The sequence below is a fragment of the Myotis daubentonii genome, chromosome 2, assembly GCF_963259705.1.
Source record: "Myotis daubentonii chromosome 2, mMyoDau2.1, whole genome shotgun sequence".
Classification (NCBI taxonomy): domain Eukaryota; kingdom Metazoa; phylum Chordata; class Mammalia; order Chiroptera; family Vespertilionidae; genus Myotis; species Myotis daubentonii.
In genome coordinates this window covers 137,071,576-137,099,016 of record NC_081841.1, presented here as the reverse complement: position 1 = coordinate 137,099,016, position 27,441 = coordinate 137,071,576, and the positions used below count along the sequence as shown (strand labels likewise).

Below are 27,441 nucleotides of genomic sequence, written 5' to 3'. Positions count from 1 at the left end.
TATGGAACAGACTGACAAATTTCAGAGGGCATGGAGGGTGGGGAGAGATTAACTGGGAAACTTATATGCACATATTCATAGCCCAAGGACACAGACAATAGTGTGGTGAAGGCTTGGGAGGGGCAGGTACAGAGTGGAGTGGGTCAATGGGAAAAAAACTCAAAGGGGATAGTTGTAATAATTTCAACAATAAAGATGAATTAAAATGACAACAACAGCAAAAAAGAAAACCATGAGAAATAAAACTTAAAATGGAAATAGTAAATAGAAAATGTAATGTCCGTATAATTACTATGAATAAAGAAATCAGGATGAATATTGAACTCATAATGCAGAACATTGCTATGAAAAAGTAAATCAGCAATAATGGTAAATAAACAAATTCAATACATGTGCCAAATAAGATGAATGAGACTATATGAAATTATTTAGTAAGCAGGATGATCTATCTACAGGTTTCTCCCAGAATGTAATGAAAAATCCAAGGAAACAGGAAGTGTAAGGAAAACAATGAAGAGATATAGAAAACAGATCTACAATGTCCAAAGTCTATTTGATACCTATCCCAGAAATGGGGACCAGAGACAATATACAGGAAGAAATGTAAAAAGAAAATAGAAATTTTCTGGAACTGGAAATATATATTTTAAGATTAAATAGGTCATACGAGATTAAAAACACAAACACTGAAATTTATTATCATGAGGAGGTGAGGTGAGAGAAAATAGCAAAAGAAAATAAGTGGAACAGAGAAAATTCAAGGAACCAAGAAAATAAAAACCAAAATACATAGTTAAAGAATAAATTATGTAGCAAGAATATGTGTAAATATACTGGTAGTCACAATAAATGAGACTTTATAAAATTTACCTATTAAGAGACTGTAAAATTAGGGGGAAAAAATCAGCCATTTTTGTCACTTGAAATTTAATTTAAGCCAAGTGACACAGAGAGGTTAATATTAAGTGATGGAAATCAAAATTGTCACATACATTCTAATAAAATAAGCTAGCAGAGAAAATCCTGGAGTCAGATAAAATAGAAAGACAAAAAGAAATCCAGCTGAAAATCTTTAAATGGGAAAAGTAGTATATTTCATATTCATAAAAATTTGTACTGGCCAAAACCGGTTTGGCTCAGTGGATAGAGCGTCGGCCTGCGGACTGAAAGGTCCCAGGTTCAATTCCGGTCAAGGGCATGTACCTGGGTTGCGGGCACATCCCCAGTGGGAGATGTGCAGGAGGCAGCTGATCGATGTTTCTCTCCCATCGATGTTTCTAACTCTCTATCTCTCTCCCTTCCTGTCTGTAAAAAATCAATAAAATACATTTAAAAAAAAAATTTGTACTGAAAGGGCAGGCTTCCAATAAATTTCATTGGTTGGAATTACTTCCCTTATCATGGCTGAACCAATCACAGTCAAGGAAACTGGAATTCCAATGGGGTTGGATCCCTGGGACTTGGGTGGTGTCTGTCTTCTCTGAAACACAGGTCATGCTAACTAGGATGGATACATGAACAAAAAAATAGGATTTTAAGAGAAAGCTAGGCAACCTACAATAGTTTATACACTACTCTAAAGTTATCACAAGACACAATTTATTTCTTTTGCAGAATTATTGCAAAGTGATTAATTGCTATGGAATTAAAAGTGCAATGTTTTATTTCATCTCTTTTTAATTGTCTCTATCCTTCATTAAAAAGTAAACTTCAGGAGGGCAGGAACCTCCTCTATTCTGGTTGTTTGTTTTTATTTTTTTTTAATTAAATTTATTGGACTGACATTGGTTAATAAGATTATATAGGTTTTAAGTGCACATTTCTATGATATATGATCTATATATTGCATTATATGCCCACCACCCAAAGTCAAATCATCTTTTATTCCCATATACTTGACCCCCTTTACCCTTCACTAACTCCCAAACCCCTTTCCCTCTGGTAACCACTGTATTGTCTGTGTCTATGACTTTTTTGTTTATTTAATTTTCTTATTTGTTCATTTGTAGCTTTCAGTTTTATATCCTACATATGAGTGAAATCATATGGTTCCTAACTTTTTTGTCTGGCTTATTTCATTTAGCATGTTATTCTCAAGATTCACCTATGTTGTTACAAATGGCAGTATTTAATCTTTCCTTATGGCTGAGTAGTATTTCATTATATATGAACCACATCTTCTTTATCCAATTGTCTAGTGAAGGACACTTTTGTTGCTTCCATGTCTTGGCCACGGTAAATAATGCTGCAATGAACATAGGGGGTGCACATATCTTTGCACATAAATGTTTTCAAATTTTTCAGTAGATACCCAGAAGAGGGGTTTCTGGGTCATATAGTAACTCTATTCTTTTGTTGTTGTTAATCCTCACCCTAGAATATTTTTCCATTGTTTTTTGTTTGTTTGTTTGTTTGTTTGTTTGTTTTGATTTGATTTAGAGAGAGTGGAAGCGAGAGAGAAAAGGAGAGACAGAGAGATAGATAGATAGGTAGATAGATAGATAGATAGATAGATAGATAGATAGATAGATAGATATAGATATAGATAGAAACATTGATGCAAGAGAGACACATCTATTGGTTGCCTCCTGCACAAGCCCCAATAGGGGCCTGGGATGGAATGTGCAACCCAGGTACCTGCCCTTGACTTGGAATTGAATCTGAGACCCCTCAGTTCGTGGGCTTATGCTCTAACCCTGATCAACACTGGGGCCAGGGCAGCAACTCTATTCTTATTCCAGTAACTCTATTCTGTACCAGTTTACATTCCAACCAGCACTGAATGAGGGCTCCCTTTTCTCCACAACCTCTCCAACACTTGTCTTTCTTATTTTTTAAATTTATCTTTATTGTTGAAAGTATTACAGATGTCCCTCTCCCCCCCCCCCTCCTCATTTGACCCCCTCTACCTCACTCCTGCACCCTCCCTAGGCCTTCACTGCACTAGTGTCTGTTCATGGGTTATGCATATAGGTTCTTTAGTTAATCTCTTCCTGCCTCCCCCCCCCACAACCCTTTCCCTCTGAAACACATCAGTCTGTTCCATGCTTCAATGTCTCTGAATCTATTTTGTTCATCAGTTTATTTTGTTCATTAGATTCCACATATAAGTGAGATCGTGTGATACTTTTCTTTCAGTAACTGGCTTATTTCACTTAGCATAATACGCTCCAGGTCCCTCCATGCGGTCTCAAAGGGTAAGAGATCCTTCTTTTTTACAGCTGCATAGTAATCCATTGCGTAAAAGTATCATGGTTTTTTATCCACTCATCTACTGATGGGCACTTGGGCAGTTTCCAGATTTTAGCTATGGTAAATTGCACTGCTATGAACATAGGTGTGCATTTATTCTTTCTGATTGGTGTTTCGGGATTCTTATGATATATTCCCAGAAGTGGGATCATTGGGTCAAATGGCAATTCCTTTTTTCTTTTCTTTTTAAAAAAATCTATACTTTTCCATAATGCTTGTACCAGTCTGCATTCTTACCGACAGTGTACTAAGGCTCCTTTTTTACCACATCCTCACCTGCTCTTGTTGTTTGTTGATTTATTGATGATAGCCATTCTGGCAGGTATGATGTGGTATCTCGTTGTTCTAATTTGGATCACTCTGATAATTAGAGATGCTGAGCATTTTTTCATATCTCTTGGCCATCTGTATGTCCTCTTTGGAGAAGTGTCTATTCAGGTCCTTTGCCCATTTATTAATTGGGTTGTTTGTCTTCCTTATGTTGAGTTGTGTGAGTATTTTATATATTTTGAAAATTAACCCCTTATCAGATGTATCATTGCCAAATATGATCTCCCATACAGTGGGTTCCCTTTTCATTTTGATGCTGTGTGGTTTTTTTTTGTTATTGTTGTTTGTGTTTTTTGTTTTTGTGTTTTCTTTTGGTTTGTTTGTTGTTGGCATTTTGCTGTGCAGAAGCTTTTTAATTTGATGCAGTCCCATTTGTTTATTTTTCCTTTGTTTCTCTTGCCCTTGGTGATGTGTCTTAGAAAATTTTGCTACATGAGATAGCTGATATTTTTCTTTCCATGTTTTTTTCTAGGATTTTTATGATTTTGTGACTTACATTTAAGTCTTTTATTTATTTTGAGTTTATTTTTGTGTATGGTGTAAGTTGGTGGTCTAGTTTCTTTTTTCTCAGGTATCTGGCCAATTTTCCCAACACCATTTATTGAAGAGACTGTCTTTACTACATGGTATACTCTTGCCTCCATTGTCAAATATTAATTGAGCGTAATGGCTTGGGTCAATTTCTGGGGTCTCTGTTCTGTTCCATTGATAAATATGCCTGTTCTTGTGCCAATACCAGGCTATTTTGAGTACAGTGGCTTGTAGTATAGCTTGATATCTGGTATTTTGTTCTTATTTCTCAAGATTGCTGCAGCTATTCAGAGTCTTTTTTTTTTTTTTGGTGCCATATAAGTTTTTGAAGTATTTGTTCTAGATATCTGAAATATGCCATTGGTATTTTAATAGGATTGCATTGAATCTATAAATTACTTTGGACAGTATGGACATTTTAATGATGTTAATTCTAACAATTAATGATCATGGTATATTCCTCCACTTGTTTATATCTTCTGCCTCTTTTTCAACCTTCTGCAGTTTTCCTAATAAAGCACTTTTAACTCCTTGATTAATTTTATTCCAAAGTATCTTAACTTTTGTTGCAGTGGTAAATGAGATTTTTTAAGTTTCTTTTCCTGAAAGATTGTTATTGGTGTATAAAAAATGGTGTTAATTTTGTATCCTGCTCCATTGCCAAATTCATTTATTAAATCTAGTAGTTTTTTGGTGGAGTCTTTAGGGTTTTATATGTATAATATCATGTCATCTATGAATAATGACAGTTTTACTTCTCCTTTCCAATTTTGATGCCTTTTATTTTTTCTTCTTGTCTGATCACTGTGGATTTCCAGTACTATGTTGAAAAAGAGTGGTGAAAGCAGACATCAGTATCTTGTTCCTGTTCTTAGGGGAATGGTCTTAGTTTTTGCCCATTGAGTATGATGTTGGCTGTAGGATTGTCATAGATGACCTTTATTATGTTGAGGTATGACCCCTCTATTCCCACTTTGCTGAGAGTTTTAATTTAAAATGTGTGTTGGATTTTGTCAAATGCTTTTTCTGTATCTATTAATATGACCATATGATTTTCGTCTTTCAATTTATTTATGTGATGTATCACATTTATTGATTTGGCAATATTATATCAGCCTTTCATTCCTGGAATAAATCCCACTTGGTCATGGAACATGGCCTTTTTAATATATTTTGTTGAAGATTTTAGCATCTGGGTTAATCAGGAATATTGGCCTGCAATAATCAATCTGGTTTTGGGATTAGGATAATACAGGATTTGTGAAAATATCTTGGAAGTATTCCTTTTCCTTGGATTTTTTGGAATAGTTTGAGGAGGATAGGTGTTAGTTATTTGAATGTTTGGTAAAACTCCCTCGTGAAGCCATCTGGACCAGGACTTTTGTTTGCCGGGAGGTTTGTTTGTTTTTTAATTACTGCTTCAATTTCATCAATTTTTATTGGCCTATTCAGGCTTTCTGTTTCTTCCTGATTCAGTTTTGGAAGATTGTATTTTTCTAGGAATTTGTCAATTTCATCCAGGTTGTCCAGCTTATTGGCATATAGTCATTCAAAGTATTTTCTTACAAGCCTTTGTATTTCTGTGCTGTCAGTTGTAACCTCACCTATTTCATTTCTAATTTTATTTATTTGGGTCCTCTCTCTTTTTCTTGATGGGTCTGGCTAAAGGTTCATCAATTTTGTTTATCTTTTCAAAGAACCAGCTCTTGGATTTATTGATCTTTTGTATTGCTTTATTTAAAATATATTTTTGTTGATTTCAGAGAGGAAGAAGAGAGAGAGAGGTAGAAAAATCAATGATGAGAGAGAATTTTGATCAACTGCCTCCTCCATGCCTCCCACTGGGGATCGAGCCTAACCCAGGCATGTGCCTTGACTGGGAATCAAGCCATGACCTCCTGTTTCATAGGTCATTGCTCAACCACTGAGCAACACCAACTGGGCTTGTGTTATTTTTGTTTCCATGTAAAGTATTTCTACTCTGATCTTTATTATTTCTTTCCTTCTACTTACTCTGGGCTTTCTTGTTGTTCTCTTTCTAATTCTTTTTAGTTGTAGTGTTAGGTAATTTATTAGACCTTTCCAACACTTATTACTTGCTTGTTAATAACAGCCATTCTAACAGGTGTGAGGTTGTATTTCATTGTAGTTTTTGATTAGCATTTCCCTAATAGTTAGTGAAGTTGAGCATATTTTCATATATCTGTTGGCCATTTGTATGTCTTCTTGGGAGAAGTGTCTGTTCAAAGTTCTCAAGCCATCTGTTTGTTTGGTGTTGAGATTTATGTGTTCTTTATATACAGGGTGTGGCAGGGTGTAGGTTTACAATTCTGAGTATGCAAAACACAGAATTTATTCTTGTATTATTATTGTATTATTTGCATACAAAATCTACTTTTGCCCTACCCTGTATTTTGGATATTGAACCCCTTTTCAGAGCTGTTGTTTGCAAATATCTTCTCCTATTTGGTTGGTTGCCTTTTTATTTTGTTGGTAGTTTCTTTTGCTGTGTAGAAGCTTTTTAGTTTGATATAATCCCATTCATTTATTTTTGCCTTTATTTCCCTTGCCTTTAGGGTCAAATTCATAAAATCTTCTCTACAACCAAGGTTTATAAGTTTAGTACCTATGTTTTCTTTTATATAGTTTACTAGAGGCCTGGTGCACAAACCTGGGGGTTGGGAGGGATTTCTCAGCCTGGCATGTGCCTAACCAGCAGTTGGACATCCCTCTTGCAATCCTGGATGCTGCATGCACCAGTGACCATACTTTTCATACAGGTGAAAGACATCTTGCTGTTGTAAGGGCAGCTACATTTTTTTGCCCTGATTATAAAAAGTAGTACATAACATGATCCTTCTGAGGCAGTAGTACCATTTTCCCCATCCTATGGGTGGAAAAACTGAAGCAGAGAGAAATTAGGTAACTGGCTTTGTCACACAGTTATAAGTGTCAGAATAAGGGCTGACCACAAAATGTGCAGGCCAGAGTCCATGCATGTCATCGCTGCATCATCCTGTTTTTTCAGTGTTAGAATAGCCTTGTCAGGTTTTAATTTTTAAATCTAAGAGACTGTTCCCAATATACAGGGTAGGTCACTAGGCCTGGACAGCGATCAGTGCCGATCTGTGAAGAGACCGGCAGGCAGGGCAATCGGGAAGGGCGGGGGGGACCTGGTTGGCACCTGCCTTGGCTGATGGCCTGGCGCTGCCCCTGGCCAGTCTTGCCCCCAATCACTGCCACAGATCACCTCCCTCTCAGTGGTCAGTGTGAATCATAGCAACCAGTCATTCTGCCCATCTTTCTGTCTTTTGGTTGATTTGCATATTAGGGTTTTATTATATAGGATTGTTTCAGGTCTTATAATTAGATCTTTGATCCATTTTGAGTTAATGTTTGTATGTGGAGACTATCTGTTCTTAATTGAAGCTCTAGCATTCTACACAAGGCTCAGCACATATAATGGGAGTTCAATATATGTTTGTTGATAGAATGAATGAATGGATAGATAGGTGAATGAATACAGAAATAGATTATTCTGAGGTGATTCAATCAAAATAATGCAGTATAAAAAGCCAGAAAAGGAAAGCTTTAAAGTGGTGTTAGATACTGTTACAGAGTTACAGGAAGTCCGAAAAGTCCACTGAATTGAATGTTCAGAAGGGATTTTATCTTTAGAGAGTTGTTCTAGTAAGCATATAAACCAGATTTTTCACTGAATATAAACCAGAACATAAAGAATTAAGGATGAAGTAGGTAATAAAGATATGATTACAGTAAGATTGCCTTTGTCTTTATTTTTATTACTTTGGTGGAAATAGAATAGGTGATATACATATGTGAGGATAACAGAATCAAGAAAGGGGTTTGTTGGTTTCTTCATTTTAAAATAGCAAGAGTGAGCATATTAGTTAGAAAAATACAAGTATCAGTCAGTGGATAAAAATATGTTGAAGGTATAGAGGGAAAAGGGGAATTATAAATACATTTCTAGAAGAGGCAACTTAATCACATATAAGCGTAAGAAAGAATCTACTGTCCCCAGAGATTAGAGTAATGGGAAAATGTGCAAGTAAGGGACATAGAGAACCAAATAAATGTGCTGTAACCTCAACTTACCCTAGATGATCTATTTGCAAGTTACTCCAGAGCAGGTATTCAATAAATATTTGTTAAATGAATGGGATGAACAGACAAATGAATAGATGCAATGATATAAATGTGTTGTTTTCTGTATCTTCTTACCATAGACATGATTTTTCATAATTTCTTAAGCTAAATCATTGATGTGATAAGGAATGACAGATTGTACCAATCAGGGAACACCTTTAGTGAACATTTTTTAACAACAGATTGAACAAAAATATGATGAATACCCTTATGCATTCTACCGTTATTTAAATCCCTAATGATGGAATTATCTATGTGCTAACATTATTCATTTGACTGAAAGCAACAGTAAGTAAAGAAAAAGTTTATGTCAAAGAAAAATATATGTTCAATCAAGAACCAGAAAAATATGTATGTATCAATATTTGTCTAACTCCAGAAGAAAAAACAAGATTAAGAAATAAAAAGTTTAATTTTTACTGTTTAAAATAATTGTTCAACCTGAAAATTAAATCCCAGATCTAATTTTCTAATCTGTTGAGCATTCTCTTTATAAAATGTTCTATTTTTAATGGTTTTCACATTCCAAAAATATACACTAAACTGTATAAAAAAACTATTTAAAATTCACTAGAAGTTACTTTAAAATAAATCATATGTACACTGACTTTATAACACTCTCCTCTGCTCCAACTTCAGAACTTGTTACTAAGTTAAAAGATCACAGAAACAGATGAACACTTTTGTATCACTTGACAGGCATTGAAAATATTAGTTAGCTTTCACTTGCTAACTACTAGAATTTATACCCTATCTAATAAAAGAGAAACATGGTAATTAGCATACGACCGCTACCCTTCCCATTGGCTAATCAGGGCAATATGCAAATTAACTGCCAGCCAAGATGGTGGCCGGCAGCCAGGCAGCTTAAAGCAAACATGAGGCTTGCTTGCTTCAGTGACAGAAGACTCCAACGTTCCCCGCCTGCCGCTGCAGGCCTCTGAGCTGCAACTCTAAGCAACTATGTTACAAATATAGAAGCTAAACAAAACCCCAGAAACCTGCTTTAGTCACCGGGCTTCAGCCAGCAGGATAGCAAAATTGTTTCAAATACAGAAGGTAAACAAAGGCCAGAAACCTGCTTTCAGCAGCAGAGACCTAAGAGCTGGAGCCAAGCCTCAAAGCTAAAGTTGGCCCAGAATAAAAAAAAAAAAAAGAAAAAAGAAAAAAAGGAGTGGTTGGGAGCTTCCGTCAACCGTCAGCCTGAAAACAGCCCTCAGCCTCTCACCCAGACTGGCCAGGCAACCCAGTGGGGACCCCCACCCTGATCCAGGACACCCTTCAGGGAAAACCAGCAGGCCCCCACACGTGCACCAGGCCTCTATCCTATATAGTAAAAGGGTAATATGCCTCCCAGCACCGGGATCAGCGGAGCCGAGAGGCCTCCTGGCACCGGGATTAGTGTGACAGGGGGCAGCGCCCAAATCCCCTGGTCGCCCTGCGGCTCTGTGTGTGACAGGGGGCAGTGCCCCAACCCCCTGATCGGCCCTGCTCTGTGTGTGACGGGGTTGAGCCATAACCTCCCCATCAGCCCTGCTCTGAGTGTGACAATGGTGGCGCCCCAACCCCCTGATCGGCCCTGCTCTGTGGGTGCTAGAGGGCAGCGCCCCAACCCCCTGATCCGCCCTGCTCTGTGCATGACAGGGGGCGGTGCCCCAAGTCCCCAATCGGCCCTGCTTTGAGCCCGACCAGGGGCTGCACCTAGGGATTTGGCCTGCCCTCTGCCACCCGGGAGCAGGCCTAAGCCAGCAGGTCGTTATCTCCCGAAGGGTCCCAGACTGCGAGAGGGCACAGGCCGGGCTGAGGGACCCTCCTTCCCCCCCAAGTGCACAAATTTTTGTGCACCAGGCCTCTAGTCTATATATATAAAAGCCTAAGAGACCAGCCGACCAGTAGCTATTATGTGCGCTGACCAACAGAGGACAGATGCTCAATGCAGGAGCTGCTGAGCTGCAGTGACTTGGCAGCTGCAGTTCTTGGGTGACGCACCTGGAACCAGAGAGGAGGGAGCCCAATTCTGGGGTGCATCACCTGAGAACTGCCCTCTCGCAACCTAGGACCCCTCAGGGGATGTCAGAGAGTTGGTTTCGGCCCAATCCCTGCAGGCCAGGCCAAAGGACTCCTCGGGTGCATGAATCTGTGCACCTGGCCTCTAGTATTACTATAATGTTGCTTATTTTATTGTGCATTTCAATATGACCTTTGTCAAAAGAAAAATATGTTTGGGTTTTTTAAAAAAAACATTAGGGAATAAAAAAGTTTTATGGTTTCTTCATAGCTTATATAGAAGCTAAATTTACAATTTACATTATTCTTTCAACAATTTAATTACTGCGTACCATGCACAAAAGAGGTCAGTGACACAAAAGAGGTGGGTGAAACCGAATGAGTAAGGGATTGATCACTGTTGGAAGGAGTCAAATTATAGCAACAATAATTAGTACATATAGTCTATTTCATAATGTGATTTTCACACACAATTACTATAATAAATTATTTTGTGTGGTAAAGATACAAGGATGGAAACAAATTAAACCAAATTAAGGAAATCAAAATAGGAATCCAAGTTCATTGTATAATTGAAGAAATGGATTTGAGAGATATCCTGGAAGAAGTGATAGGATATACCAATCACCAATACGGTAAGAATAAAAGTTGGAAAATAAGAATTATGGGGAAGATAATGGTCTCCAACTAGCTGAATAATTTATTTTGCTTTTTTAAAGGATCTGGAATGCAGTGGCACCTTGGAGCTCACCACTGGTGTTCCTGGTCCTTCTGAGCCCATGCTGAGGAGCTGCTGGCCTTCAAAGCCTATGTATCAAAGGCAGGGTTGACCATCAAGTCCGAACACTGGATGTTTCCAGTGACCATGCCAGAGATTTCATATTCTAATGAGGATTGCCCTTTCCACCACTCTTCTTAGGATGTTCTGCATTCATTGCACTTTATTCCTATGGCTCAAAAATTTTGGACTGCCTCACATATTTGTATACATGTGTAGAGTATCTCTGTGTTTTATTATATGTGCATTTTAAGTGAATATTCAAGCCATTTTCATGAATGTGTATACCTACTCTGCTGTGCATTATAAAATTATCTGGACACTATTTGTAATACCGTATGTATATCTTCAGTTTAAAAACTGTCAATATTGCCCTGGCTAGTGTGGTTCAGTAGGTTAGAGTGTCATCCCATACAGCAAAAGGTTCCAGGTTCAATTCCCAGTCAGGCCACATATCCAGGTTGTGAGTTTGATCCCCAGATAGGGCGCATGCAGATCAATGTTTTTCTCTCACATTGATGTTGTTGTTTTCTCTCCCTTCTTTCCTCTATTTCTAAAATCATTTTTTTTAAATATCAGTGTCATTGGTTATGTTCTGTAAGTGAGAATTTCACAAGTGTTCCATCATCTCCATGAACTGCTGGTATCAATTATAGCAGACACACTGTAGCCCTGTGAGATAAAGTATCCTGATAGATTTTACTAGCATTAGCCACCACACCACCACACCACCATACTCTTAAAACATCCCCACATCCACCTTTCAGTATTAATGATTGTGTTATTTTTCAAGATTTTCATGTATATAAATATTTCTGTTCAGAAACCCTTTGAAATGATCTATTGTCAGAAGTCAATAATAATTAGCAATGACCAGTAGGGTCTTGGGAATACCTTCTGGTGTTGTTCTTCCTTCATCCTCTGTAGTTTTCGATTTTCTTCTTCCTTTAGAGAATCCTTATAAGCCTGTCTTCTGGCCTGTAAAGATATTGGGGGAAAATTCAGAAGAAAAAGCATCGCCACAATATACTAGTCTGCCTACCATGGACCTGGTTTTAATAACTCAACTTTTGTACTAAGCATTCAGCAAACTCTTCATATAGACTTAACTATTGAATTATTTATGTGTGTGTCTGAAGATGTCCCTTGGGATATATAAAAAAGAATGCTAGTATAAGCACATTTTATATGATCTAAATACTTGTTTAATTTGGGTTTTAAAAATATCCCCTCAAATTTGACTTTAGGTGGTGGGCACACAATGCAATATATAGATGATGTCAGATAGAAATCTACACTTGAAACCTACATAACCTTTTTAACCAATGTCACCCCAATAAATTTAATAAAAATTAAAAAAAGAAAGTTGCAAGGGTGAAAGGGAGATAGAAAAAGAATGTAAAAGAAAATAATTTATTTAAAGTTTCAAAATGGCAAATTCGCTTTCTCAATGAACAGTTGTGAAACTCAGCTAATAAATCATTGAGAACACTTTTGTGAAAGTGAATAATGCTACACCTTCCTGTTAGAAAGTTAAGGGAGAAAAAGTTGTTGCAGAAATAAAAATTAAAAAAAAAATCTGTATTGCTTCTTTAGAACTGCTAACCAAGAACTGTGTTGGGCCACTTTTCCTGAAAACTGCTACTACTAAGGGAATGAAAAAAAGAGAGAAATTGTCCACCATGAAATGTAACTAGATGCAAAGATAAGGGACCATTTTTCTTTTTGAGCAACAGAGGCTGGGGCACAGCCTTCTTGTCGAATTCTTAGTCATTGCCAAAAGTAAATATCACCCCTTTCAGAGACATATAACTCACGGCTGTCTAACCTCTTTGGTCTGACATTCATGTTACGATCAGATGGCTTCCAATTATCCTCCCTAGCCTATTCCCTATGACTTTCCTCAGCTCAAACTAAACTTCTATTTCTCAAAATTACCCCACGCAAAACAAATTCACACATACATATATACATACATCCCCTCAGAGATAGTCAACAAAGTGTATATTTTTTCTAATGAGAAGGCTTTGAAATAGAAGAAAGTTAAATATTTTTCAAGAATATTCCAACCAGCTGATTAGTTAATATCAGAGACAAGCCATAGTGACGCTGAGTTTAGAAGCACTGGCATGTCTACTGCTCATTAATGGATCCTGTTAAAAAGCCTGTCAACTGGCAACTGCTACCACAGGATTCCAGAGATGTATTTCTTTCTAAGTCTTTGCATCCCCAGTCTGTACCTGAAGCATATTTCTATTTCTGAGCAGAAACACAAGGCCTGTTAAGGAGCACAGAAGTCGTAAATCTGGCTGAATTAGCACCCCCTGGCGAGCCTTAGGAGAGCCAGCACCCACAGCAGGGTGTCTGTAGGCCCACGGACCCACCACGTCAGGCTTCCTTCCACACACTGGCATCGAGACCGTATACTCTGGAATTTATGAGATATCAAGTGTTCTGTCTGTTCATTGGTCATATACTTTCTCTCTCACACATTGATTTGTAGCCCAGCCTCTGTAAGGCAGAGAGGCCAGCCTGGTAAGCTAATGTGCAGGAAATTTCATTTTTCTCATAAAAGCACCAGCAGCATCATGGCAGCAGGCTGCATATTTCAGGACTTGTTCTTTGGACTAACAATCCATAAAGCTTATGTAGGCTGGGCCCCCCTTCCCCCTTACTATAATTTTTCTCAAGCACTTCTTAATTCATTCCCCCATATCTGTCACTATAGAACCCATATTGCATCAAATAAGAAGACATACTTGCCAGAGCGGGATTGTATCATCTAAAACACTACTAATTAGAATAGTGGCACTCTGGATGTGTTCAGAAAGCCCTTGTATATGCAAACCTGCTACATCAGATGGGCAAACATCCTATGACTTTCTCTTGTATGTCTCCTAAACACCAGGGGACTGTGATAAGCAGAAGGTGGGAGTGGTTCTTCTTTTTAGAGAAAGCTAGTCCTCATCACAAATATTCCACAGAAAACCTAACAGGGCTGAGGGGAGGGGATAAGGGAGTACATCTACTCAAGAGATTAAAAGAAGGAGTAAAATGTTTAGTTAAAACAGATATTATGATTTGAGTGGGAAATCTAAATTCTGTTTGTATACCTTCCTTTGAAACTTAACCACTTGATGCCCAGCTGGTGTGGCCCAGTGGTTGAGCATTGATAAGAGGTCGCCGGTTTGATTTCCGGCCAGGGCACATTCCCCAGGTTGTGTGCTCAATCCCCAGTAGGGGTGCACTCAGGAGGCAGCCAATGCATGATGTTCCTCTCTCGTTGATGTTTCTATTTCTCTATCCCTCCTCATTCCATTCCCTTCAAAAATCAATAAAAATATATTTAAAATAAACAAAAAAACACACTTAACCACTTGTTCATTTACCAGAATATGGCTCCTGGTTTTGGATTCAGAAAAAAAAAATGGTTAGACACATAAAGTGTCATTTAAAACTGGGAAGTCACCTGGCACCTTAACTATGAAGACTTCAAAGTTACTTGTAATCCTCATGCGTGCTTACCCAGCTGTGATCCCTAGGCAGGACAGGAAGTTTCTGTTCAAAAACAAGGGAGGAATCAGTTTTGATCACTATTTTTTCTTAGCTTTAAATCCCAGAAATTTCTATATCATTGTATTCAGATATTTTTTCTAACATTAAATATGAATTTAACGTAATATTAAAACTTAAATTTTTGTTACTCAACTACAATACACAGTTTGACTCATCCTCTCCCAAAGCTATGCTTATAATATAGGTATTCAGTAAACAATATTTAATCCTCGTATGTGCAAGCACTATGGTTAAGACATAATCCCAGACCTCAAGTGTTTAAAGCCTAGGGTGGAAGTCAGACAAGATCAATCATTATAGTACATCATGATAGGTATTGTGAAAGAGGAAGCTATAAAGAAGGACATTTAATTAAACTGGATCAAGGACACCTTCTCAAAGTAGATGACACTAAGTTGTGTCTTAAAGAGTGAATTAGAATAAGACTGAGTGGGGGGAAGGGAATTTGAACAAATGGAAAATAACATTGTATTGGTTTTCTAGGGCTGCCATGACAAAGTATCATAGTCTGGGTGGCTTAAACAATAAAAATTTGGTGTCTCCCAGTTTTAGAGGCCGGAAGTCCAAAACCAAGGTATCTGCAAGGTTGGTTGCATGAGGTAAGGATCTAGGCCTCTCCCTTTGGCTTGGAGATGTGTCTTCTCCCTGTGTCCTTTACATCATCTTCCCTCTGTGCCCGTCTCCACGGCCAAATTTCCCCCTTTAGAAGGCCACCTCTACTATTGAATTAGAACCCACCCTCATGACCTCACTTTCACTAGATTACCACTGTAAAGGCCCAATATCCAAATTATGTCACATTCTGAGGTGCTTGAGGTTTTAAATTTAAATTGGGGGGTGAGGAGGACACAATTCACCCCATGACAAGCATTAAATTCCTGTTTCAAGATGGTGGAATAAAAATGTTTATGCTCCTTTCTTCTCTCAAAAATTACCCTAAATAGAAGAGGAAATAAAGCAAACAAACTCTGTCTTTGAAAACTGAGAGACAGCTGTAGTCCCAGACAACAATCTATAAAGACAGAGTAGATGGAGAAATGGTAAGTGACTAAGAGCGGACGAGAGCATGGCTGAAGACTTGCTGGCCGGGGATAGAGGACACCCATAAGGAGCCAGTCTTCTCCATAGATCGATGTGAGGAGCCAGTATCTGGACCAGTTATTAGGGAAGGTTGAAGGATGCTGGGAAGATGCCTATGCCTGCTCCCACCTGAAAATTCATGTACTCATTCTCGCAATCCTGACAGGAAATCAAAAGTGTATTCTCTGCATGAACTAAGCAAGGCAGGCCTGGAACCGAGGCAGCAGTGGTCAGATACCTCGTTGAGAATGAAATGATTCTGTGAAATCCAGCATACTGAGCAGTGAGCCGCTCATGCTCTCTGCACTTTCCTCTGAGAGGCAGAAAGTGGATATTTTATCCATGAAACAAGAAAATATTATTTTTAAATAGTAATGCAGAAAAAGAAGCTCTTGGCGATTAAAAATATCTCCTCTCCCTCCACAAAAGACAAACCAGTAAAATATTTAGAAGATAATATATTTTTTTCTTATCTCACATGTATTTTCTTATATCTGCTCCAAATTTCTTAAACAGAGCTCCTAAAATCATTATAGTTTTCTAAGTGATAAGAGCAGTAGGAGCATCTTTTGTTCTAATGAGGCAACTCTGGGAGGGCTCCGGGTGGAGGCTGGTCACCAGAGAAACCAAGCCATAATTAGAAGCTTGGAATCTTCAGTCCCACCTCCCCCTGTCCTTAAGAGAAGGCAGAGGAGCTGGATATGGATCTACTAAATTGGGAATGCCTATGTGCCAGGAGCCGGTCCATCCTTGCTGTTTCAAGGGACCTGGCATATATGGCATACGGTTCTTAATATGTTTGCTCACCTTCTTGGCGCTGTGTTTTAACCAAGGTCTCCTCTCTGAGAAAGGTTGTTTCCCCAGGTAGGGATTTTCCCCTGAAGTTAGGGAGGGAATAAAACCCTTTAAGTAAGTGCCAGGTGGGTAATTAATCACTTTAACTACGAACAATCATGCTTAAGCTACATAATCTTTACTCCCTGGAATGGAGATGAGAAACGCCCTAACCTTTGGAATAGAGATTGACAGGATTAGAATCAACTGGTATAAATACAGATGAAACAAGACAACAACAGACAGAACTTAGAACACAGAACTTAGAAGTCAGAACTCAGAAGACAGGACCAAGAGAGACAGAACCTACAGGGAACCAGGAGATGGAGGGACTTCGCTGGAGAGAACATGGCAAAAGATCCTGGACTGAACCTGACTACAGAAATTGGCAAGAGAACCTGACTAGAACCTGGTGACTGAACCTGACTAGAACCTGGACAGAACCTGGCTGGAGATCCTAAGCAGAACCTCTCTGGAGATCGAGACCAGAACTTGGCTGGAGATCCTGGCTGGAGATCCTGGCTAGGCTGCTGATCAACTGAACACTGTCTCCGTGTCATTCCTTCTTCGCCGACTCCGTCCACACCTTTGGGGACCCCTGGACCTGCTGGGGTTGGACCCCGGCACCTATGTGGGGAAGCCTCTCTAAAAATCTCAAAAGCAAGGGGATTCGGGAACTTCTAGGTAGGCGAACATATCCATATACCAGGAGGGTAGCCACACCCCAACTCCATGGGAACCGAAGCTCCTGTGTTCAGGACCCTCCCAGACCTTTCCTATGTATCTCTTCATCGGGCTGTTTATTTTTATTATATCCTTAATTAACAGGAAAATGTGTTAACTGGAGTTCTGCAAGCTGCAGTAGCAAATTAAGCAAGCTCAAGGAACCTCCAATTTGTAGCCATGCTGGACCAAAGTTGTGAGGAACCTGGAGCCCTACTAGTTGCAACTGGCACCTGAAGTGGAGGCAGGCTTGTAGGACTGAGCCCTTAACCTGTGGGAATTAACACTATATCCAGGTAGGTAGTGTCACAGTTGCGTTTAATTGTAGGGCACCTAGCTGGTGTCCCAGCATTGCTTACTGTGAGAGAAAAAACCTACACGTCTGGGGTCAGAAGCATTGAGAGTGTGGTGGTGTAAGAGCAAATGAGACACAAGGAAGAGAAAGAACTGGGGTTTTTTCTAACTCAATATGCCAAGAAGAGGAGGAGGGAATTAGTCAAAGATAAATTAGAGGAGAAAGATATTTTTTACAAAATGTTAGAAGATAAATCTAGGAGGCCTAGGTTTTGAATAATAAAAATTCCATTAAGAGAAAATGAAGATAAATAAATCAAAGAAATAACACAAGAAAATCGTTTAGAACTAGAAATGAGTTTCCTTTATTCTTTAAAAGGAATAAAAATGATCCCGCGCTAAGACAAATCTCTATGAAATTGCAGAATACCAGGAAAAAAAATAAGATATTAAAGTGTTTCCAAGAAAAGTAGGGGAAAACCTGCTTGTGAGGACTGATATTGGGATGGCCTTGGAGTTCCCAGGAACTAATACTCAAGGTTAGAAGAGCAATGCCTTCAAAATTCTGAAGGAAAACTATTTCCAATCTGGAATTCTTACCAGAAAATTGCAAGCTAAGAATGAGGGGTGAATAAAGATAATTTCAGACATGCAAGGACCTGAACATGCATCTTCTCTTAAGAAGATACTAAATAATATCTACCAAAACAAACAAAATAAAGCAAGAATGTAGATGAGACCCAGAAACCGGGGGACCCGACCTAGGAAAGCAATAGCAGTAACTCCTCAGATCAGCGGTTGCCCACCTTTCGGATCTCACGGACCACCAGTGGTCCATGGATCACAGGTTGGCGACTGCTGCCCCAGGTGACTTTAAAGCAGTGATTCTTATCATTGACTGCACATTAGAATCACCTGGGGAACTTTAAAAGCCCTGAAGTCAGGGCCACGGAGCAACAATCTCTGAGGGTATGACCAACACATCAGTGAATTTTAAAGCCCCCCAGGTGACTCCAATGTGCAGACAAGGCTGAGAATTCTGTGAAAGGAAAGTTTCAGAACAAGAACTGAAGGCATTCAAATGTTCAAAGGAAACTAAGAAAATGCAAAGATAAAGCGAAATTTTTAAAAAGAGAAAATGTAACTGGCTTGGCAGCGAGAATATATTTACATCGTCCTAATAAGGGAACACATGAAATACTGAATAGTTATATTATGAGAATAGGGGAAATAAATTATTATTAAGAATGAAAATTGATTGGTCATGAGATAGCAATATACATATTAACAGATATATAGAGTCAAATAACAAAAGAAACAGCTAGGGGAATATGGTGGGATGAATAATGTCCATGTCCTAATCTCTGGAAGCTGTGAATATTACCTTCTATGGCAAAAGGGAATTTGCAGAAATTATGGGTCTTGAGATGAGGCGATGAGCCTGGATGATCCAGGTGGGCCTAATATAATCACAAGGGCCCTTTAAGAGGAAAGCAAAGTAAAATAGTGCAGAGCAGGTGACGTGGGAATGGAAGCAGAGATCAGAGTGATGTAGCCACATGCTGAGGAGCCAAAGGATGGTGGTGACCAAGAGAAGCTGGAAGAGCACGGACCAGATTCCTGGCTAAAGTCGCCGGAGGAACCTGCCCTGCTGACAATGATTCATACTCATTTCTGACTTCTGATTCCAGGACTGTCACAATAAATGTGTGTTGTTTTTTAGCCACTAACATACAGTAATTTGTTACTGCAACAATGGAAAATTTTTTATTGAGTTATAATTGACATATCACATCATATTAGTTTCAGGTCTACAACATAATAATTCAATATTTGTATATATTGGGAAATAATCTCCACAGTAAGTCTAATTCACATCCATCTGTCACCATACATTGTTATAAAACATCTTCTTGTGATGTGAACTTTTAAGATCTATTCTTTAGCAACTTCCAAATATATGACAGAGTATTCACTATAGTCACCATGCCTCACATTAAATTTCTTGACTTATTTTATAAGCAATTGGAAATTAATACAGAGTTTAAAGTGTTGGAGTGAAAGTAGGATTGAAGGCCTAACAGGGGACATATACCCTTAAGTGTTGACTTTTTAAAGAACGTGACACATGGATAAAAATTAAAGTAACCAAGCTTCATTCAGTGTTTAAAGTAGTGAAAATATATGGCCATAAAGACATAAGTGATTGAGAAAGTGCTCCGCAAGCATTAATGTGCACACAAGCCACCCACAGACCGTGTTAAAAATGCAGGTTCTGATTTAGGTCTGCAGTGGGGCTTGAGATTTGTCTAGATTTCTATAAGCTCCAGGTGATGCTCATGGTCCATGGACCATACCAGGAGTGACAAAGACCTAGATTTTAGGACTGCAGAGAGAGCCGGGTAGGAAGGGAAGAGAGCAGAAAGCAGGTAGGGCTTTTTGATTAAGTTACGGTATTTTGACTTTATCTTTAAAGATATAGAGGCCACTGGACAGTGGAACAACAGGATGAGAGTTTTAACAATTATTATTCTCTTTAGAAGAGGAGGAAGCAGGGGACATCAAACCAGAGCCTGGAAACAATTTACTGTGCAACCTTTTGTCTGAAATTCTCTTGTATAACATCTAAAGGAATTTTCTTGCAGTCTTTTTCCCTGACATAATTCTATAGTAATGTATTAAATTCCTACCTGCCCGTGACAGATCCACTTGTAAATAGCATAAGAAAGACAATTTTCTCAGGACCGTGTGACTAATGCACTCATCAATACACAAAACATGAGGCTCTGGATGACAAAACATTACTGATACTTTGGACAACAGTTTTAAAATTCAGGATGCTCTTGTTAAATTGAAGAATTGAGCCAAAATCAACAGAACAAGCACACACAGTGCTCCGCCAGGTGTTTCAAACCATAGGGGTCAGGAAGCTCTGAAACCAAGACCGCCTCACAGCTAAATACCCACTTGGTAAGGCTCCACACTCCTGTTTTCCCTCCCCTGCCTCACTGCCACAGGGTGTCTGGACAGATGCCAACGACTGCCCCTCCACAGGATTTAACTCTACTACCCACAGCCTCTCAGCCCTCTCCCCCAGAGCCCTGCAATGAGGGGAGAGGATGACAGATTTGATATGACTTGAGGAGCCCACACTAGCAAATTTGCACTTTGAAACATCACATTAGCAACAGAAAAAAAATAACAATCAAACAAAGGTTAATGGGAAAGAGTAAAATGGCCTTTTCCCAAGGAGTGTCATAATGTGTTCCTGGCATTTTTAAAATGTGGTCACTAACCAGAAAGGGGGTGGGTGAGAAGATGAAGATCAGGTTTCTCTAACAATGCATTATTTACCTGCCCAAATTCTGGAAACAATGACCTTTTAAAACTTAAACCCATCTTTTCTTTGAACTATAACCCTTTCCCAGACTCATCCTTAATTACACTTACTTTGTTGTCCACAATTAGCCAGTCAATATCCAAGCCCTGCCAATTTCACCTGCTAAGCAGTTCTCTGACTTCACTCTCATCTCCATCCTCTCACCCACCACTCTACTTCAAGTCTTCATCATTCCTCATCTAGACTAATACAGAAGACTCTCAGAGGCCTCTCTGCCTTCCTATTTCTTTAGATCCATCCTTCACATGGTTACCAGTATGATTCAGCTAAAGTACATATCTGACCTTGAACCCTCCTTGTTTAAAGCTTTAGTCCTCATGGAATGAGATCCAAGTTCTCCAATGTGACATGAATATTTCTGCAGTGGTGTTCCACCAGGAGTACCACCAGCTTCCTGTGTGGGGCATTTCTGGATGTCTCAATGTCTAGGGGATGGTAGTAGTATTTTGTGCCTAGGGGTCAGGAATGCTGAACATCCTGTAGTGTCCAAGACAGCTCACACAATGAACCATCGCACCCAGAATGCCACTGTGGAGAAACTCTGCTCATGGGCCCTGCCTACCTCCCCAGCCTGCTAGACTGCAGCTCTTCTAGACTTGTACTCTCGTAGACTGCAGCTACACAAAACTCCTCTTCCCTAACACAACCATGCCTTTTCTTGATATTATACCTTAATTCTTGCTTCTGTTTGGATTAATTTCACTTGACACCTGGAATGACTCTTCACTTTATTGACTTATCTTAAAACTTCAGCTTTCTAATTGTTATATGCTCTACACTCACTACTTTGCATTCAATGATTTTCTCTTCACCTGACTAAGGTCCTTCTAGGCATAAATTGTAGACACTCAGTAGACTGTATATAAACAAAACAAAAAACTTTGAGAGATGGGTAGATGATTGGATGACTGGGTGAGATCAAAGGCTTTTATAAGGCTGATGTATACTTAGTCCAGGTGCCCATAGTATAGGTAATAAGTGCACTGTTTTCTTGCAACAATTGACGTTTCAGATTAGGCCATCTGCCTTTAGTTCCAATATTCTATGTTTCACAGGTCAATCTATGCTCTTAATCTTCATTCACTAAATGCCTCTTTTGCAATGCCAGACAGCATCCTGCATGGCATTCCACTTACCCAAGCTGAAGATTGTAGGTTATGGCAAGCAGTTGGATAGGTACTTCTGTTTGGCAACTCTGTCTCCAGTCTGCTCAAGAACTCAGCAGTTTTGCTAGCAGAAACACAAGTCAGTGTTAGTGTCTTCATAAAAATAGAAACATCATTATTTATTGTGCCTTTGGAAACTAGCCTAGGCTTGTATTAGGTGATACCTAAAAGTGTCATAGGTAGAACAGTTTGAGTGCAGTAGAAAATCAAAACAAAATGCTATTACAAAACTGCATTATTGAAGAACATTAGTTTGAAAAGTATAAGTCCTAAAACTGAACCTATAGGAATAGATTCTGAACCTATGATTTTATTTTTCTACTTCCGGTACTTTGACATGGAAATAAATGCTCTCTCAGATTCTAAAGTACGGGGCCCTAATTTCCTATCTGCACATTTAAAGCTTGACACTCAGACTTCACTATGAAATGAAACATTAATCCCTCATAATATCTCATTTCACACTGGTTTTACATGAGCCCTTCACCTTCTTTTCCCTGGTCATCTCATTTCCAGCATGGTTTTAACTACTTTCAGGATGCACAGACCCTCTAATCCAGTAACTCTTAGCCATTTATCGATCATGGACCTCTTTGGGATTCTGAAAGTGGAAATAGATCCTCTGTTTACACACACACACACACACACACACACACACACACACACACACACACTTGCAGTTGATTTGTAAGAAGTGCTGTGGTTCTGGTCTGCATTTCTGACATGAAAGATTGGCCTAGACATGTCCTCAGAGTAAGTGAGAGGTTCTTTGACAGCATGGATAGATCTGGAGAACATTATGCTCAGCGAAATAAGCTGGTCAGAGAAAACAAATACCACATGATTTCACTTACATGTGGAAGCTAATGAATAAACGAAACTACCAAGCAAAATAGAGACATACTCATACATTGAGAGCGGGCAGACAGCTCAGGGGCTGGAGGTGGGGAAAGGGATATAGCAAAAAAGAAAAAAAGGCAGAGAAAACTCATGGATATGAATAACAGTGTGGTGATTGGGGCGGGAGGGTTTGAGTGTGAATGCGTGGAAGTGGAAGAGGACATAGAGGGGATCAATGGTAATGGGGAGAAAATTCAAACCATCACCCTGATTTTGCCTCTCATGTACATCACTCATAGAATACTGAAATTGTTTCCTGGCCCTTACTTCCATAACTGGCCATTGATCCTACCTACCATTCTACCTACCATTGATTTATTTACATTCCTTTGTCCCTTCCCCATATTATCTATGGGATTTGTTACCCCTTTATTCCATATTCGCAACAAAATATCTCATCAAGGCCTGATGTATAGTGCATCAGATCTTTCCTGCCTGCTCCCTATCTGCTTCCTTCCTTCTGGTATCCCTCTGCTTTCCCCGAATATTTTAGGTCTAATGCTAAGATCCAATTCACCAAGCACTTAGGGCATGGACATCAGAGAAAACACAAATGGCCTGGCAAAAATGAATGATATCTAGTGGGCTGAAAATCAAAACAAGGAATTAGAAATTAAACAGAGATGCCAACATCATTTCAAATAATTATTTGAGTAGAGCATGTCATTTGAACAAGTTCAGAAGCTTGAGCTGGGAAAGAAAGAGCTCAAAGTTCAATAATGTACATAACCCTAACAAACATAAGGCTTCGGCAGTTGAGACAAGCAGCCTTCCTATTTGTCTAGGATTGCTTATCTTGCCAAGAGTAGACAAGGAGACTAATGAAGTCTCAGAGTCTGGGAGCTGCCCCAGTGTCTGGAGCTTTATGAAATCATCAGTCAAAAGTATAAAGAGAAGAGAGTTGCTACAAGTTTGGATGAGATTTCTGAATATCGTTAGCTGAGTGCAAACCACAGGAGAAAGCAGTGAAAAAGAAACACCATGACAAGCAAGGAAGAAACATCAGATCAAGTTGACTGGCAGCCCTGCACTGTGTTCTGATGGTTACATTTTATCTGCCAATTCCAGCACGAAGCTTGCTGGGTATCTAACCACCAGGTTGGCCCTTGTGCCAATGTCACCTCCCCACTTGTGCCACAAGATTAAATCACAATGACAGGGCCACAGGACTGTCACAGAAATGTGAGAAATCTCTGGAGAGTGTGGATTACTCCCAAGTAAGTAACTATGCAAACAAGACAAGTTCCAAGTTACCAAACTAACTGGTATTGTTCTACTATTAGTACAGTGTCAGGTGGTTGAGTGTTGACCAATGGAAAGTGAAAGGAAGTGATGCACACCACCACTTCCAGGACCAAATAACTGTAAACTTCCCAGGCATGCACCTCCATACATTTTCCCCCTACTGGTTGCCTGTGAAAGAGACAACCCCAGCACAAACTTTAAAGTCATATATATATATATATATATATATATATATATATATATATATATATATATATATATACTAGTAGCCCAGTGCACAAAAATTTGTGCACTCGGGGGTGAGGGTGAGAGGTGGGGCCAGACCCCTCAGCCCGACCTGCACCCTCTGTCATGTTCCGGGACCCCGGCCACTCCTGGCCTAGGCACAGGCCTACAGGCTTGGGGTGGCCTGGCTCCCGAGGCCCCATTTTATCAAGAGAACAAAGTAGGTGTTAGTTACAGCCCTCACTGAACCAGTACAGTGCATCTGTGCATACAACTGCCTCGTTCATGTGCCTGCTTCGCCCTGCTGAATTACTAACATCTTGAGGTCATAGCTCTGTCTTATCCTACTTCACCTTCAGTGCCTGGCCTGGTGTCAGGGACCTGAGAGGGTTTGCTGAGTGAGTGAATGAGTGAATGAATGAGCGAGTAAGTGAATGAGCAAGCAGCTACCTGTTGGGATAGTTCGCACTTCACTCTGGGCTGCCTGACGCAAACCCTGGGCAGTTCCCGCCCTGCTCCCAGTGGTCCCACTCCACTCTCCCAGCTGCATAGTATGCGCAGGGCAAAGGCGGCCCGGGTGTGCATGTTGGCAGATCGGTGCATTAGCACCCGCCAACCTGGGACCCCCGCGGGAGGGCTGTTTGTGGGCGTAGCCGGTGGCAGATGGGTGCATTACCACCTGCCAGCCATGAATCCCTGTGGAGGGCCGTTTGTGGGCGTGGCCATTGGCGGATTGGTGCATTAGCACCTGCCAACCCGGGATCCCCACAGGAAGGCCGTTTGTGGGCGTGGCCAGTGACGATGGGTGCATTAGCACCTGTCAGCCAAGGATCCCCACGGGAAGGCCGTTTGTGGGCGCAGCCGGTGTCTGATCGGTGCATTAGCACCTGTCAGCCAAGGATCCCCACGGGAAGGCCGTTTGTGGGCGCAGCTGGTGTCTGATCGGTGCATTAGCACCTGCCAACCCGGGATCCCCATGGGAAGGCCGTTTGTGGGCGTGGCCAGTGGCAATTGGTGCATTAGCTCCTGGCAAGCCGGGATCCCCACAGGAAGGCCGGTTGTGGGCATGGCCAGTGGCGGATCGGTGCATTAGGACCTGCCAGCCACGCATCCCTGTGACAGGTCCATTTGGGGGCGTGCCCGGTGGCGGATCGCTGTGGTCCCGCTGGCCAGCCCTGGGTCAGGTCCCATATGGGCTGCCTGCCACCCCAGTTGCAGATAGCTGGCCCGAATGGCAGGGGGGCAGGCGGGATGGCGCTGTCCCGCCCTGCCTGTAGTATGCAAATTAGCCGACATCTTTATTGGCGGTTAACCACCATCTTGATTGTCAGTTAATTTGCATATCACCCTGATTAGCCAATGGGAAGCGTGTTGGAGGAACAGTTAATTACCATGTTTGTCTATTATTAGATAGGATGACTTTTAGACATTTAAACATTTAATGATATTAAGGAATTGTTGACTTTTTCTAAGTGTGAGAAGTTTTGTGATTATGTTTTGGTGTGGTGGTGGTGTTTTTTCCAAGAAGAAAATGTGATTTTTAAAAAATTTTCTTTTCTTTTCTTTATTGATTAAGGTATTACATATGTGTTGTTATCCCCTCGTCCATGCACCGGGCCTCTAGTATTCCATAAGATGTAAAATCTGTTAATGGAGATTCATCAATGAAAAAAATTTTGACCTTTTTGAAAGGACAAAAAATATAGAAAAGGCCACAGAGTGTGGATTGTGTGTCTGTGGATCATTTGACTAGAACAGAATTGCAAAAGACAATTCCTATAAGGCTATTTTTTTGTGGTTAGAAAAGAACATTAGGGTTTTAGTGTTCAAGAAGGAATAAAAAATTAACTTAGACCTTTAGGAGGTTATGAGTCAGGCACCTGCCACACTCCACACCTCAGGGCTAAGCACCTTTCTCTAGCTGCTCTGTTTATCTGGCAACTTTGCACCACAACTGGGCACATAAAAAATTTCTAATAAAAATGTTAAAGCTAAACAGTCGTAATTAGAAAAGCTCCCTCTCTGGGGGAAAAAAAAAGCCAGTTACAAACCCTGGTACTTCTGTCTTGTTAGGAGTAGATGGGGCATTTTTACCTTCTTTCATCTCAAGTGCCTCAGAAGTCTGCAGGGTGTGGCCAGGGGATGTAAGGGAGTGAAGTGGGCCAGGAGTGAGGCACAGGAGCTCGGACTCAATGATAAATAGCAGCTGCCACTCAGGTCAGTGTTGGAGCGACCAGAGAGAGAAGAGAGGATTTTAACAAACTAGAGCATGATTTTCCCTAGAAAGGGGTCATCTGCTACTCAGCTCCAGGCTGTCACTGCCCCAGGGGGACACAGCCGGCATTGCCAGATCCTAGTTTTTGTAGGTAGAATAAAAATGCTAACAACTTTTAATGTGAAATAGGTTGGCAATTAAAACAAAAATTTTTGAAACACTGTGGGCTAACACTGTGCCAAGCAAAAAACAAAAACAAACAAACAACACACACAAAAACTCTGTAGGTCAAATGTGGCCCCAAAGGCCACCTGTCTGTGAGCAGGTGATTTTATTTCTGCATGTCCAGGCTTGTGCATTTCTTAATTACATATTCTTTATATTCATTTTAAAAAAAGGAAAAGACAAGCAAGGTTGGTTTCTAGTATTGAAGAGATAGTTGCTATACTGGTTTATGTATATCAGCTAATAGCATATTTCATATTTATTTCAATCACTAAAGAATATTATTTCATTTATAGTTTATAACTGCATGAAAATATTTGTGTTAATCATGAAAAGAAATGGTGGGACACTATGAAATGCAAAAACTCCCAAAATATTTATAAACAAATAAAAATAATAAAATTATTAATGTGAACAATATATAAAGATCTAATAAATTAATTAGAAAAAGATGACCAATAGAAAAGTGGGCAAAAGGTAGAAACCGAAT

The 27,441-nt window shown here is 39.9% G+C and overlaps 1 protein-coding gene across 2 annotated transcripts in view; it reads right to left on the bottom strand.

Annotated features, from left to right (window-relative positions):
• EPSTI1 (epithelial stromal interaction 1) overlaps window positions 1-27,441 on the bottom strand; it is a 116,907-nt gene that overhangs the window by 22,156 nt on the left and 67,310 nt on the right. Inside the window, exons 7-9 of one of the 2 annotated variants that reach the window (XM_059684709.1) lie at window positions 22,112-22,205; window positions 14,594-14,626; window positions 11,963-12,046 (exon numbers count right to left, since the gene is read on the bottom strand). In XM_059684709.1, coding sequence (XP_059540692.1) covers window positions 11,963-12,046; window positions 14,594-14,626; window positions 22,112-22,205 — 211 coding nt within the window. The remainder of the gene's footprint in view (window positions 1-11,962; window positions 12,047-14,593; window positions 14,627-22,111; window positions 22,206-27,441) is intronic. The other variant, XM_059684710.1, reaches the window with a different exon arrangement.